This window comes from Euprymna scolopes, chromosome 25 (assembly GCF_053919585.1).
Source record: "Euprymna scolopes isolate OS-2025 chromosome 25, ASM5391958v1, whole genome shotgun sequence".
NCBI classification, from domain to species: Eukaryota; Metazoa; Mollusca; class Cephalopoda; order Sepiida; family Sepiolidae; genus Euprymna; species Euprymna scolopes.
In genome coordinates, this window is record NC_136506.1 from 72137802 (window position 1) to 72155301 (window position 17500).

At 33.8% G+C, this 17500-nt stretch overlaps 1 protein-coding gene across 2 annotated transcripts in view; it reads left to right on the forward strand.

The window, feature by feature from the left end:
• Positions 1 to 17500, forward strand: part of LOC145247430 (rap guanine nucleotide exchange factor 4-like) — a 1873173-nt gene that overhangs the window by 1225311 nt on the left and 630362 nt on the right. The window contains exon 1 of one of the 2 annotated variants that reach the window (XM_080109190.1): positions 4511 to 4629. The exons of the other annotated variant lie outside the window; for it this stretch is intronic. Coding sequence (XP_079965316.1) covers positions 4576 to 4629 — 54 coding nt within the window. The 5' untranslated portion in view covers positions 4511 to 4575. Of the gene's footprint in view, positions 1 to 4510; positions 4630 to 17500 lie in introns of those variants that run through there. 2 annotated transcript variants of the gene reach the window in all.

A 17500-nucleotide genomic window follows, 5' to 3' on the forward strand; every position in this document is an offset into this window, starting at 1 on the left:
AGTTTTTTTTTTTGTTACATAATCCTATATATATTGTTCAGATATATACGTTTTTTGGATATATTATACATTACTCATATGGTTACGGATATTTTCTATTAATCTACTTTGGTTAATTTGATATGAGTTAAAAGCATCAGGATACTGAGTAAATGTTTTATTTAACTGCTTAAATATTTTATTTTAAGGTGAAATATGCTAATAATAATTATCTTTCAGATTAGCAAAAAATTTATAATTTTCATTATTTTTACGAAAAACACTGCTTTTAAAGCTTTGAAAAATAAATTAATAATTTTCTTTTAGTGAACACAATATTGCTAATATGCTATAAATAGGAAATGCTTTGAAGAATTGATACCAAAAAAGAAAAAAATTGATAAATAACTGCACATTTTGGTAAAAGTACGATAATTTCTTTTGGCAATTTGTTGCTATCTGATATTTCTTCACGTATGGAAGACCATAAGGCCTACAAACAGTTGTTATCTCCCCTGTTTCCTTTTTGCTGTGACTTGCGCTTGATTTAGTTTAAAGTCTGGGAGACTTTTGCATCTACCACACTCTCTCGTCCGTAAACACTTGGTACTAATGGCAAGACAGGGTCAAGACAATCAAGCGTGATATTAGATGCAGGAGTTGTCTCCAACACATACAGTGCCTAGCATTTCCAAAATGGTCACCCATCTGATACTGGCCAGCCTCATCTTTGCTTAACTTAGGGGGTTATGTAGGCAACAAATATGTATCACTTTTGAAAAAAGAATTAAACCTTATAAAGTTGATTCTTAATTTAATCGTCAAAATAAAAGTTAAAAATACATGGAAATTTGCAGGACTAAATGACTTCATTTATTCATGTAAAGGCTACCGTAGTTTCTTCTAAAATTTTGGATTTTTTACTTTTGCCACGTGAAATCTATAGAGCGAGATAAAAAGTGGAATTATTTGTAATTCAGGTATTTATGTTATTATATTGTTGCATATACAAATCATCCTAAATCTTATTTAGACAAAAAAAAAATGCATTGGTTCAAAAACCTCTTAAAAAATATTCAAATATTTTATCCATAGTCGACAAAAATGACAGTGAATGGTGTTTTTTTTTTTGGGGGGGGGGTAAATTTAAAATTCTATTAAAAAATAGGTACTTGTACAGTTTAGTCAAGACATTAAAAAATGAAAATATCGAAAAAAGTTTAAATTGTATGCATCCGTTATGGAACGAGTTTCTCTGAAAAAAAAATTTCACTTAATTTCATCAAGTAGTTTTGTTTTTTTTACAACGAAAATCAATTTGTTATAATACCGAGCAAAATGTTCGATCTAGCTAGTATTAAAGATGGGAAGGGGTGTCAGCGCTTTAACTGGAGTTATCTCCCTTTGTTATATCTAAAATTCAAACAAAATTTTTCATAAATCCAAGATGGCCGCCTTCAACGCGTTCTCATAAAAACATGTTTTCCCGCTGTAAAAAAAAAAAAAAAAACTACTTGATGAAATTAAGTGAATTTTTTTTTTCGGAGAACTTCGTTCTATAACAGATATATACAATTTAAACTTTTTTCGATATTTTCATTTTTTAATGCCGCTGTATAAGCGCCAAAAAATAATATTAAAAGTTTTATATTATTCTGCTTTTCATGTGATAAAATTCAGGCTTTTATCTTTCTGTAAAAAAGTTGTTTAAGAATAATGGATTTTAATAGATTTTAATTCGTTTGAAACAAAAAAACTTGCTTTTTTTTCCCTCATTTTTTAGCAGTGCCTTATATATATATATATATATATATATATATATATATATATATATATATATATATATATATATATATATATATATATATATATATGGGGGGCGTGGCTCAGAGGCTAAGGAATGAGAGTAGATAATTGTATGTTTTGGTTTCGATTCTAGCTGATGGCACACAAGTCATATATATTTTATAGTTTTGATTTCATCACAATATCTGAGGTTCAATATAATAATCGATAGAGAATTGTCCCTTTAATAATAAATATGTAATCAGTATGAATTAAAGTATCATATTTAAGCGTATCTTACGACCAGGCAGCACAGGCGTCCGGCTAATATATATATATATATATATATATATATATATATATATATATATATATATATATATATATAAAGTCAGACTGTGTGAGTGTGTGTGTGTGTGTGTGTGTGTGTGTGCGAGAGGACAACTGTTAACTTATATATGCTCAAACTATATGCTCAACAAATTTTTGATCTCCAGTGTTGAAATTCAATATATAGGGTATTCAGACATATGGAAATCCTTTTAATCGGATTTCATCCGGAAAAAAGGTCTGCTAAAGGGTTCAAAATTGAAAAATTAGTACTTGGGATTATCGGATTATTATTTGTTTGTCAAATGTTTCACGACTGTGCATGCGCGAATCGTTCACATGACAGCTTCTTTATGTGAAGAACAAGTAGGTTTGAAAACACTTTTTAAAGAACGTGCCAAGCTGACCTAATGGTTATCGTACTTGGCTCACTGTCTTTAGGTTTTGGTTTCGATCTCAGCTCGGTTATTTTTTAGTTATTTTTTTTATTAACAGAAGTGAACTGTTTAGAAAAAAAACATAATACTCGCATGAACATGTCTCAGTTTCTTTCCGTTGTGTCTTTTTTATTTTTATTTTTTTTGCTTTTGTTTACTTCATTTTTTTAAAGGAATTTAAAGTTACGCTTAAGATCGGGCAACTCCAGGTACATCTGCTAGTATATATATATATATATATATATATATATATATATATATATATATATATATATATATATATATATATATATATAATCATGGTAAATGACACATCGCGATAGACAGAGTAACTGCCTGGGTAAGCAGTGAAAAAAAGAAAGAAAGAAAGAAAGAAAGAAGGAAACGTAACAGCCAAACCTGGAACCTCAAACACTATGCCTTTTCTTTTTTGTCAACTTTTGGGCGTTTGAATGGGAAGGCAGGTTAGGCGATCGGGGATGTCGAATCAACAGTTTGGTATGATAGCGTAGAGAGAGAGAGGGAGAGAGAGAGAGAGAGAGAGAGAGAGAGAGAGAGAGAGAGAGAGAGCACAATTGTATACTACTTATGTGCACCCTTAGACTTCATGTACTGTTCATCTTCATCATCAGAACGACGATGATGGGTCTCTACCTGCCTTCCCTTACGGACTAAAGTTAATTTTTGGTATTTCCTTTCTCCTACGGCGGAGGCGGCAGTTGTGCTTGTGCTGACCACTCTTATTTTTAAAATTTTTTTTTTTTTTTTTTTTTGCTGCTTCCCTTTTTTCTTTTTTTCTTTTCTTTTTTTTTGTTTTTTGTTTTTTGTTTTTTTTAGTATCCCAACAAAATGACACGCGAAACCCTTCTTTTTTTTTTTTTTTTTTTTTTTTTTTTTTCATTATACCCCTCCGGAGTCAGAAATTGGATACTCCACAAAATATACTTCTTGCTGAAAACTAATACAGAACAACAATAATCACATTGTAATTTGTAAAAGTTTACACACACACACACACACACACACACACACACACACACACACACACACACACACACACACACACACACATGTAATTGAGGAAAAAATTACGCTTCGCGAGTGTTCGCACTAACATTCATATTTATATAGAAATAATATCGGAAACAGAAGCAGTAAAGCGAAGAAAAAAAGAGGAATAAAGATTTTCAAATTGGATAGAAAAAAAAAGAAAGAAAAAAGTATAAACTGGTATAGAAAGAAAGAAAGAAAGAAAGAAGGGGGGGAAAAAGAAAGAGAACGTTTCATAGACGTAGATTAGAGAAATAGATTGAAAGTGAGAGGCCGTCTGACGACTTCTTTCTTAATTTCTGTAAAATCCCTGAAATGGATTCGTTAAGCAGTTTTTACTCGACAACTTTTTTTTTTCGACGGGACAGATATAAATATGTACAAATAAGTACACATTGCCCTTTATTATAGAGTAAAGGTGTACTTCTTAAAAAAAAAGCTTGTTTAACACTGTTATATTGTTTTTATTATTTAAGAATTTTCTTTTAGTACATATATATATATATATATATATATATATATATATATATATATATATATATATATATATATAAAGCCTGACGAATTCTCACGAGAATAAAACGCGGAATATACTGTGTAGATTAATTGCCATATATATTTTAAATATATATATATATATATATATATATATATATATATATATATATATGCGTGTGTGTGTGTGTGTGTGTGCTTCTGCTTCAGTATATAGATATTTATTAACATATGTATGCATGTGTGTGTGTGTGTCCAATATAAACAAGATCTGTTTTAGCCATCCTCTTAAATAATCAAATTCTACACAGTTTTCACCTCCATCGATCATTCCACTGGTATCTCATTGATTACCTGACACTCACTCACCCTTATCCTCGAGTGGCTTTCAGTCCTTAATTAATGGTGACTTCTATGTAAAAAAGAGAAGAAAAAAAAAGCTTTGGATTTTCCCTGAAAACTTTCTCGGATTCTTTGACAATATTGTAACTTTTGGATAATGATTTCGTGGAAGAATTTCAACGCTATGGTTCTTGATAGTTGGAAGAAGCAGGTAAGGTAGCTTTTTTTTTCTTTTTTTTTTTCTTTTTTTTTTTTTTACTTACAAAATTCTGTAAAATAACGTTTCATGATTTTAAAGAATTCTAGGGCAACTTTTCTTCCTACCACAACTGAAAAAAACAAACTTTCTTTTCTTCCTCTATGCGCTTAACATGAAATGTAATTTCCATGAACAGAGTTTCTTTCCAAGAACTTCCCAACTGTCGAACACGTTACTGTGGGATTGCTTCCCTGTAAGATACAACACGTTCGTCTTCAAATCCAATGTCAACAAATACTTGTCATAAACCAAGTTTCATTCATTTTTTTTTTGGATCATCTCATAATATTTTTCATCAGTTAAATAATAATATATCTATCTTATTAACCCTTATCCTCCACTGGCTTTTTAGTTTTGATAAGTGGTGACCCATTAGTAAATCTATATGAATAAAACAGTAGATGTATGTGTGTGTCTGTGAATATTTAACCGATAAACTCTTAAACTACAACAGATAACACTGAAATTAACAGGAAATAGTAATCATTCCTAAGGGTGGTTTATAACGAGTACAATCGTTGTCTAGATGGATAGATAAGGCATGCAGAACTATGTCGGCAAGTTGAAAGGCAAAATGTTCATTTCAACTTACCGACATTTCTATTACATTTGCGCATACGCAAATTCATTCGTAGCTTGAAGTGGTTTAATTTAAAATCTTTCTTATCTATTTGCCGATAGCTCAAACAGTAGGAAAAACGGTTGGAGCCCAAAATATTTTAGTTTCAATCCTAGCTGATGGTACCCAAATCATATATTTTTTTAAACTTTTGAAATCAGTGTATATATATATATATATATATATATATATATATATATATATATATATATAGTGGGTATAATATAATACTCAATAGAGAATTGGCTCTGTAATAATAAATACGAAATTTACATGAATTAAAATATATTTAAGCGTATTTTACAGCAGAGAAAGCAAAGCCGAGTGCCACCCCCTAGTAAAAAATAAATAAACACTCTGGCACTGTCTGGTTGAATGATGAAGATGAATGAGTTCCTTAACCCTTGGAGATCGTGAGGAGGAGGAGACTGCATTATTTCATGCAGCGTGTCCTGAGCAAGAATAGCCTGGTGACACTCATCCCTCTCCCAGCTTCAGAGCACCTACAACACCTAGTAGTGGTGGAGCGATTAATCGGAATTGGAATTGGAAAAATCAGAACTTTAGGGAGTATCGAAATTGGTATCAGAATCAGGAAGATTTGTGCATATTTTCCAATGCCAAAAACGATTCTTTTAATTATCTTTTTTTAATTTGATTTTGTTTAAAACAAAATCTTCCACTGCTAATAGTTATAATAAAATAATCAATATTTATTGATTTTGAACTACCAGTAAAGCTAAAATCTATAGATCACCCCCCCCCACATACATACAAGTGAGTTCTTACGTTTTAGAAAATATATGCGTATTTAATATGTGTTTTTAAGGTAATCGGGAAAAATAACAACTTTATAGTTAAATATTTAGAGATTTATAAAGAATCAGAATTGGAATTGGTAATTGTATCGAAATCGGGGGGGAAAAATATTGGAATTGTTCCATCACTACCAAATAGTCACCCATTCTAGCACTGATCAGGCTCAATGTTGCTTAACTTTGATGATCTGAAGAGAACCAATGTGTTAACGTAATACTGCCTGGGTACAACCTCATATAATTAAATATTCAAGAATATAAAATATTTGCAAAAATGAGTTCAAAATTACAAAGAAACGGAAGAAGCACTTTAGCAGTTGGGTGTTATTTAGGTGACAAATTCAAACTTTGTCCCCCTAAGACTTTTTCCTATATATTTTATTCACACAAAATACATACTAAAATATTCCTCCATATAGGGATTGAGTTATGTTTAAAAATGATTTCTGCCTTAATTGTGCTACTTAGTCATACTTTATGATCAACTAAGCAAAATGTTGCTAGTCTCAGTCTTCTCTATAAATACTATTATTCCATATGTTCTTCAGAATTGTCTGATATATTCTATGCTTTCTTTGTTCCAGCTCGTTTGACTCGTCGGTTTACAGGTCTCCATCAATTCATTGTTTTAATAACCCCTTGTAATACAGCTTCTTATTCCAGTAGCTTCTTTCCAAGTCTTGCAACGTTGTGGAACTCTTCCAGCTCATCGTTTTCATTCTACCACTTCTTGGTCACTTCGAGACTAAGGTCAATACATCCCTTGTGTTTGCAATAACCAGCTTTCATTCTTGTTGGCTCTTTACATCAAGTGGCTTCATGCCTTGTCTCGGGCGATTTCCATAAAAAAAAGTCACCTATCTTTCATTTAGTTATGTATTTCTGTCTCCCCCTCTCCCTCTATATTAATTCAACCACTTTCTAATACCTGTTAATGTATTTGTGAGCATTTAAGTAAGATTGCCTCTTTTTTGCCTGCAATGTAGGTCTATACATACCACAAAAAACGTCTTTCACTCTTAGACAAGGTTAAAAAAAATAGTTGCTAACCTAATAGGTCCCGCACTAGCAACTAAACTCCAACCTCTGTCTCATCACCAAAATGGCGCATCTTTGTGTCTGTTTTACAAGTATTTTAATGGCATGCTCTGACAAACTCAAAGCACGAATACCCCATCTATGTAAATACTCCCAACTAACCCGATAAGCAGCAAAATCCCACCCCTACACATTAGAAATCCTTAGATGCTGGAAAACCTTCTACTCAAATAGTTTATCCCCTTGAACTGCAAGATTTTGGAATTCCCTCAGGATTCCTGCTTTCATGACTGTACTGACACGCAGAAATTCAAGTGTAATATGAACAGACATCTCGCTGTTCAACTCCCTATCTAGAGTGTCCCTTTAAATTTTGTCCCAAATAGTAGTCCTTATGTCAAAGTGGCACTGTGCCTTGTTTGGATTGAATTAACAGTAAAAAATAAAATGTATTTAAATTAAATGTCAAAAAATAAATATCTTTACTCCTATATAATAATAATAATGATAACTAGTAGGCCACCTGCCATTACCCGGTCGTAAAGTACGCATAAATATAAATTTTAATTTATACAGAAACTGAGACATGTTCATGCGAGTATTATATTTTTTCTAAACAGTTCACTTCTTGTAAGTAAAAAAAAATACTCGTGCTGAGATCAGAACCAAAACCTAAAGACAGGGAGTCAAGTATGATAACCATTAGACCAGCTTGACACGATATTTTTGAAGTGTTTTCAAACCTACTTATTCTTAACATAAGGAAGTTGTCATGTTTCACAGCCGCACATGCGCATTTGTAAAACAGTTGACAAACAGATAAAGATCCGATGACTTCCCCCCCCCACGTACCAATTTTTCAATTTTGACCACTTGGTAGCACTTTTTCCCAGATGAAAACCGAATAAAATGTTTTCCATATGTTTGAATACCCGATATACCAAATTTCAAGTCTGTAAATCACAAATCCGTTAAGTATATAGTTTGAGAAGTGCCATCAAACACACACACACACGCACACACACACACATTCTCATTTTTATAGATATATATGCCAAGTATATAGGTATTTAATAAGGTTGTATGCAATGTGGGAATGTAACAGAGTGCAGACACACATATGCAAATACCGAGCTGTGTGTGAAATGACGTAACAGTAATAAAAAAGAAAGACTATAAAAAGGGAAAGAGAGTACGTTAGAGAACACGATCACATTAGAGAACACGTTTTAGATGGCAGGAAGAGAAGGAGCACGATCACATTTTAATCAGGAAAGTACCCAGAAATGTCATAGTTACAAAAAAAAAAAAAAAAAAAATGGAATCAAGTTATTACTTGTCCTATGTTCCTTTGCGACATACTCTGTTACAACGTGTTGGATCTACAGGTGTTACAGGAAGAGCTGGACAAGTAAAAGTTGAAACATAAGTGAAGAAAATATATGTAATAATTTTTTAAAGAGAAATGTTTCACATACCGCTTCAGTAAAGTTTTAATTTGCTGGAAAATGAATATGGAATTTAATTCAGACTTTCATGCAGACTCCTAAATTCTGACAGAAAGATTCCTAGGTTCGACAAGGTACTCCAAAAGAAGGTCGGAGGTTACATCGACCGAAACGTTGTGAAAATGACACTTAAAATAAGAACACTAGTTTTAAGAATTTAAATATCACAAAAATTTAGAAATGTCCTCTCAACCATTGAGTCCTTTCTCTCTGATAGGTTTATACAAATAATTGGCGATGGACAGAAGTCTGAAGCTCAAAATATCAATGCTGGCGTGACTCAAGGATTCATTCTGTGCCCAACTCTCTTCCTGGTCTTTATCAGCAATCTCCCAAATCACATTCTAAGATCATTTGTCGACATTTACACAGATGACACTACCATCTATGGCAACACTTCAAAGACCTTCAATGCAAAAATCTCTCTGAGTCTCTCTCCTCCGACCTTGAGCACATGGTGTAATGAGACAAAATGTGGTTGGTTTATTTTAATGCATCCAAAACCCAGCTTCTATCTTTTCACCACCAATGCTCTGATGCTCACTTAGCCTCAATTGAAATAAATGGCTCTTGTCTCGAGGAAGTATTCTGCTTCAACAAACTTCTGGGATTGACCTTCACTCCTGACCTGAAATGAAAGACATATCAAATCTGTCGCTAAGGTTGCTAGAGAAATTGGTTGAATCATTCTACCACTCTAGAAGGTATCTTACTCACAATCCTCTATTTATGGAAGAGCTAAATATGCTCTAAAATGAAGTACTGCTGACACATCGGCTTTGAAATCTAGTAGATGATGTCCTTGCAACTAAAAAAGATAAGAAAATTGAATATTGTATTCTCAGAGGAGCTATATATCAACGAGTGTGTATAACAATTTACTTGTATACAAACTGTTGTGAAGGAACATAACTGGCTATACACCGGTTACAAACTGTATATATATATTGGACTGTTTGGCAGACAGCGGCAGACAGCGGCAGACAAGCAGTCGCAGTAAGACGGATAGTCTTACGTGTTGATTATCAGACTTTCTTCCCCATACTTGTTACTATGTACTTCTATTTACCTTAGGCGAGCAGCCTTACGTTTCTGTATTATAAATAAACCCCATTACACATACCACTCGGTGTAATTCACGTTTGTCTTTATTTCCTAAGTATTTAGGAATATAACAATGGCGACGAAAGGATGTTCTTTCTCTTAACAGAGATAAATTACCGTACCAAGGACTGTGTACAATGCAAGGATTTTTTGTTTTACGAAAAAAACAAACTACACAAGGATTTTTGACCACGTGCGTCAATGAATTTAAAAATTTTTCCTACCTAAAGTAGCGAAAAGTACGGATTTTTCTTCGTAAAGAACTCACAAGAAATTATAGAAACCTGTTCAAGGTAAAGTGGAATTTATATTTATTTTGACAAGTAAAAAAAAAAAAAAATGGTCGCAAGTAGAATTCGAAACTACACTAAAGGATTACGAGTTTCGAAAGAAAAAATATAAATACAACGACTATGTACCATTTTATGCCACGTGGGAACGGCAGCCATATATTTTTTTTTTTTTTGGAAAATTAATTGTTTGTTATTGCCTTTATATAAATAATTGGAACTATTTGTCGTGGGAAGTAAGAAATATTTTGTGTATGAACTTACGTTGTTGAAAAAAAAAAAAAAAAAAAAAAAAGAATTATTTTACAAAGCCTGTTGAATTACTATGAATGAACTTTGTTGAAACGTGTTGTGTCTGCATATTGCTACTAATTTACGATATACGTAAATTTACGATTTTTCTTTGGAATTATTGTGTAGAATTCGAAAAGACATTTTTGTACTAGAAGCTAACATGGAACAATTAGCAGAGTTAACTAAGGCTCTAGCCCTTAGCATCCAGGAACAGACAAAAATGACTCAACAATTTTTAGCGCAACAACAACAACAACAACAAATTCAACAACAACAGCTACAGCAACAGCTGCAACAACAACAAGAAAGAACACAAAAAACTTTAGAGGCACAACAAGAACAAACAAACATACTACAACGACAAATGTCGACACAGCAAAAGAATTTGGAAAAGCTAATTCTAACGTCGACCGGGAAGAAGACTAATTTTTCTGCCGAGGGTATTTCAAATTCACTAACGGAATTTCGTTACTCCCCGGATGCTGGTGTTACTTTCCCTGCATACTACAGAAGATACGAAACAATTTTTACGAAAAGATGTTTAGACTGGACCGATGAGGAAAAAGTTACCCTGCTACTACAAAAACTGGGTACTGATGAAAACACCAAGTATGCAAATCTAATTCTACCAAAAAAACCGGAGGAGGTTTCGTTCGAGGAAACAATTAGTACCTTGTCGAAAATATTTGATAAAAGGGATAGCCTATTTCACTCTAGATACAAATGTTTGAACATTCAGAAGGCAGAAGCTGAAGACTATCTAGAATATGCTTGCACTGTGAACTGTTTATGCGAATCATTTAAATTGAATGAAATTTCCGCAGACCAATTTAAATGTTTAATCTTTGTACAAGGTCTCACAGCACCAAGGGACAAAGATATACGTTCACGGATCCTAACAATTATGGAGGCGGATCCTAACATAACATTGCAAAAAGTCACTGAAGAGTGTCAACGTCTGATTAACATAAAGAAAGACAACACTCGCATTGAAGAGAAAAATATTTTTAAGGTGCAGCAAGTAAAAAGGCAAGGGACCACAAGAAAGTCCAGGTTCCAAGAACACAGGATCCTTAAAGGATACAAAGACCCAAAGCTAAAGTGTAAATGTTGTGGTAGTTTAAGACACAACAATAAGACCTGCTGGTTTAGGAACAAAATATGTTATGAATGTGGTCTCAGAGGTCACAAGGGAACATACTGTGCCCAGAAGAAAAGACAAGGGACCGATAATGTAAATACGCTTCGCATGAATAAAGAAAAAAGCTGCGAAAGACGGAAATATGTTGATGTTCGGATAAATGGACATCTGGTTACATTGCTTCTGGATAGCGGTGCAGATATTAGTATTATAAATGAAGATATATGGAAAAGGATAGGTCGACCTGAATTAACGAAAACCAGAAAGACGGCGAGAAGTGTGTGCGGCAAAAGATTAGAGTTCAAGGGAGAATTAAAATGCAAAGTGACATTCGCTAACCAGACTCATAAATCCAAAGTGTACGTCGTACCAGGAAAGAATACATGCCTGTTTGGGGTAGATTGGATTGTCCTGTTTAATTTATGGGAGAAACCCATAAATTCGTTTTGTAACGTTTTAACTGCAGAAAAAGCAAACCAAAGGGAAGACTTCCTGAAGGATTTGAAAACTGAATTTCCCAATGTTTTTGCCGAAGGACTAGGACTCTGTATTAAGACAGAGGCAAAATTTGAATTAAAGAAAAATGCCACTCCAGTATTCAAACCTAAAAGGAATGTGCCTTTTTCAGCGATGGACGCAATCGAAAAAGAGTTGGATAGACTTCAACAACTGGAAGTCATTGAAAAAGTTAACCACACAGATTGGGCAAGTCCAACCGTGTATGTAAAGAAAAAAAATAACAGAATAAGGGTCTGTGGAGATTTTTCAACGGGTTTAAATGACTGTCTATTGGACCATAATTATCCCCTTCCGTCCGCAGAAGATCTGTTCTCTAAGCTTAACGGAGAAAAAATTTTTTCTAAGATAGACCTCTCAGATGCTTACTTGCAAATTAAGATCAGCGATGAATGCTCCAAATACTTAGGCATAAATACTCATAAGGGCATTTTTAAGCTAAAGAGGCTTCCTTTTGGATTAAAGGTTGCTCCTGCTATTTTCCAGCAAATTATGGACACGATGCTGGCAGGGTTGGAATTTTCAATGGCCTACCTTGACGATATCCTAATTAAAAGTGAAAATTTGCAAGATCATAAGAAGCATGTAAAAGAAGTATTCAAAAGAATACAGGAATTTGGTTTTAAATTGAGCCCAGAAAAATGCGATTTTTTTATGAAAAAAATTAAATATCTAGGTCAAATAATCGACAAAGAGGGTCGAAGACCGGATCCACAAAGGACTGAAGCAATTGAAAAGATGCCTGCTCCAGATTCAGTGACAAAATTAAAATCGTTTTTGGGATTAGTTCAATACTATGCAATTTACATCCCTAACATACATAATTTAAGAGCTCCTCTTAACGAGTTACTGAAAAAGGGTGTTAAATGGAACTGGAATAAGGAATGTGAATCTGCTTTCCAAAATATCAAAAGATGTCTACTGTCAGACTTAGCATTGGCACATTTCAATCCAGAAAAGGAACTAATACTAGCAACGGACGCCAGTGATTACGGTGTTGGCGCTGTATTACTTCACAAGTATGAGGATGGTAGGACAAAAGCTATCGCCCATGCTTCAAGAACGTTGGTTGCAGCGGAGAAAAATTACAGCCAAATTGAAAAAGAGGCGCTGTCGATAATATTTGGAATTACAAAGTACAATCGATTTCTCCATGGACGATCTTTTATTTTGCAAACCGACCATAAACCCCTACTTACCATATTTGGATCAAAGAAAGGCATTCCCACACATACTGCGAATCGATTACAGCGATGGGCTGTAACCCTCTTAAACTATCAGTTTAAGATGGAACATGTATCCTCAAAAAAGTTAGGACACGCAGATGCATTATCACGGTTGATCCCTAAAAGAAGCGAAAGTTTCGAAGAAACGGTAATTGCTGCGCTTAAAGACGAAAGTGAATGTACAAGTTCAATGTGTAATATGATACGTGAACTTCCGGTAACTTTCGAAAAAATAAAAAAAGAGGCAGTAAATGACATTTTCATTAAGAAAATGAAAAATCAATTGGGATGGATAAAAAAAAATAAAAAGGTAGATCAAACAACGCCTTTTTCCATCTGTGAAGATGTGCTCATGTATGGTGAGAGGATCGTAATTCCACTAACGTTACAGAGGAAAATTCTGAAGGACTTTCATACAGGTCATCCGGGCATTTCGAGAATGAAATCCCTTATGAGAGGATATGTGTACTGGCCTGGTATGGACAAGGAAGTTGAAAAATGTGTCAAGACATGCAGAGGATGTCAATTAGCAGCTCGAGATCCTCCAGTAAAAACGACGCCATGGCCAAAGACGGACCTACCCTGGTCACGTCTGCATATTGATTATGCGGGACCTATAAATGGTTATGTTTACTTGATTATTGTAGATTCTTTTTCAAAATGGCCAGAAATATTTAAGTTTAGACATCCAACAGCAAAAAACACTGTGAGTGCGCTTAATGAAATTTTTAGCCGTTTTGGAGTGCCAAAAACCTTAGTGAGCGATAATGGAACAGCATTTACTGCTCATGAATTCAAAGAATTCTGTGACTCACTAAATATTCTACATATGACAACACCTGTATACCATCCACGATCGAATGGGTTGGCCGAAAAATTTGTAGATACGTTTAAAAGGGCACTTAAGAAAAATCTTACTACGGACACAGACGAACAATGTATTCAAACATTTTTAGCAATTTACAGGGTGACACCAAATCCTAATAATAATGTCAATTCTTCCCCGGCTGAGCTAATGTTTGCAAGAAAGATAAGATCTGTCTTCGATAGGCTGCTACCAGAGAAAAAGAAAGTTTTCAAAAAAGAAAACCTTAATACCAAGTGCTTCTCCCCAGGTGAAAATGTATATTTCAAAAATTTTCAAAATGGACGAAATCAGTGGGTTGAAGGTATTATCAAAAAAAGGATTGGGAGCATGGTCTATACCATCCAAGGATTAAGTTTTGTCTGCAAAAGACACAGAAATCAAATACGTCCCAGACTGTCTCCAAATGTGGAAGAGACACCAATGGAAACATTGTGCGATATTTTTGATATACCAAAACCAGCGTGTGTACCGCAAACAATGAATATTTCGCCTGAACCGACCATACGGACTGGACAGAAACCTTTACCCCGGGTAACGCTGACCAGAAGGAAAAGCGCAAGAAAGAGAAAAGTTACCAGGAGATTAAGCCCTGACCCTAAAAGGAAGAGGTATTTAAGCTAAAATCAGGAAGATTTCAGCTTCAGGGGGAGGTGTTGTGAAGGAACATAACTGGCTATACACCGGTTACAAACTGTATATATATATTGGACTGTTTGGCAGACAGCGGCAGACAGCGGCAGACAAGCAGTCGCAGTAAGACGGATAGTCTTACGTGTTGATTATCAGACTTTCTTCCCCATACTTGTTACTATGTACTTCTATTTACCTTAGGCGAGCAGCCTTACGTTTCTGTATTATAAATAAACCCCATTACACATACCACTCGGTGTAACTCACGTTTGTCTTTATTTCCTAAGTATTTAGGAATATAACACAAACGTTCGTGTGTTTACGTGTTTATTGAATGTTTTTTTTTGTTGTTTTTTTTGTTTTTTTTCTACATGCCTATAAGTAACTTTGTATTATGATTTGCACCCATCATATACTGATTGGCGATAAATAACTTATTAGTATTGTGATCTGTACCAACTATCCACTGGCTGGCGATGAATAACTTATTAGTATTGTGATCTGTACCAACTATCCACTGGCTGGCGATGAATAACTTATTAGTATTGTGATCTGTACCAACTATCCACTGGCTGGCGATGAATAACTTATTAGTATTGTGATCTGTACCAACTATCCACTGGCTGGCGATGAATAACTTATTAGTATTGTGACCTGCACCCACCATACACTTGCTGGCGATAAATAGCTTATGAGTATTGTAATCTGTACCCATCAGACACAAGCTGGCGATAAGTAACTATAGAGTATCGTAATCTGTACCTACCATACTCTCGCTGTCGATAAATAACTTCTTAGTATTGTGATCTGCACTTACCAGACACTAGCTGGCGATAAATAACTTATGAGTATTGTGATCTGCACTTACCAGACGCTGGCTGGCGATAAATAACTTGTTAGGATTGTGATCTGTACCGACTTGACATTGGATGGCAAACTTATCCATTTGAAACAATTGTTTATTAGGCATTTCAGAATATTCCATTTTCATAAGAAAAGTGACAAGCGTAATAATGATAATAATAAGAAGAAGGAGAAGAAGAATCATGATAACAATCATAATAATAATCATAAGTATAATCATAAGAATATGATATCATAATTATAATAATCATAATAATAATCAGAAGAAAAATAAGTTATAGTGTAATAATATAATATGTAAGAGGCTTATTACTTTTAGTTATGCAAGAAAAATGTCTTCAGAGAGACGTCATAGTTTATGAATTTTTGAATGAAATCAAAGTAAGATAAATAGTGGAAATGTTTGTGACCCAACGGGTCACGAATATGTCTAATTTGCTCATGTATGTGTGTGTGTTGGGAGGACGGTCAGGGAGACTCAATGTTGTTCGGGATTGAATGAGAACGAATGTTCGGCACTTCCAATACATTTTTTATCATTGAAAGAGGTGAAATCGTCCATTCGTCAATCAAATTGATGAATTATCTGCTCTAGTCAGGAACCTACTATGGTGCATCGAGAGGAAGCTCCCCGCAATGACATAGTACACAATTCATTGTAGTCTACATTGAACTTTAGAGAACCTACTGTTGATTTTATAAAATTATTTTTATACAATGTCTTGAATCCAAATTTAAAATTTAAAATTCAAGTACAATGATTCAACTGTGCTCTAAACAGAAACATTCATTTCGAACGCACCCCTGTCTTATCAAAGAGCTTACTGTTGCCTTTAAACGCTGAGGCCTTCTGTTTGTGTGGTGAAAAAACTTCTAAAATGCACTTGTGATGTTAGGCTTTATAAAAATGTTAAGTTTGGTTAAATTGGACTGTTCCTTCTTTAATAAGATTTTTTCGATTATCAATTATCGATACTCATCAAGATATTCCAACACAAAACCTATCTAAGAGCACTATAATATAAAGTACATGTGTGTGAAATTTTAAAAAATTTGGTTCAGCCGTTTAGGAGCCCATGGAGAACTCAGTCACACACAAAAAGTGTCTTTTATATATATATATATATATATATATATATATATATATATATATATATATATATATATATATATATAATTATTATTATTTATTCGAAGGTAAACATTTACAAGCGACCAAATGTAACTGTTTACCTTCGAATAAATAATAAAAAATATTTTGCTCTTGTTATCGAGCACTACCTAACAACCTTGTTGTATTTATTAGTCCCTACTTTTGAACATCTCAAGACTGGATATATATATATATATATATATATATATATATATATATATATATATAGCTTTAAGTAAAAGGAAAAGTGAAAGATCAATTCCATAAAAGGAGACTTAACCGGATAATGTCAAGCTCAACAATAATTTTCGGAGCTTTAGGCTTCGAAATGCCCTGCCATAAAATTTTGCCTAATAAATAAATGATCCACTCTATATCTACCTATATATAGTTTTGTGTTTTCATTTCATACTCTTGTCTTATATATATATATATATATATATATATATATATATATATTAATTTATTTATTGCGGACTATTATTCTCATCTTTATTAGTTGTTGTTTCACAACGTTTCGGCCAACTACTCCTCTGGCCTTCGTTAGTTGATTAGTTGATGGAGACATTGAATCTCTATGGTTCCAGTTGAGCATTGTCTGAAGATAGCGTTTTCAATCCTACCCAAAGCCGACCAGAGGCTTACTTGACCAAAAACGTAGTGATACGACAACAACTACGGATCACAGTGTTTGCTGAGAATGCAGTTAGGAGATTCGAAGTTCCTATCCGTCGTGGTTACCACCTGACGAAGG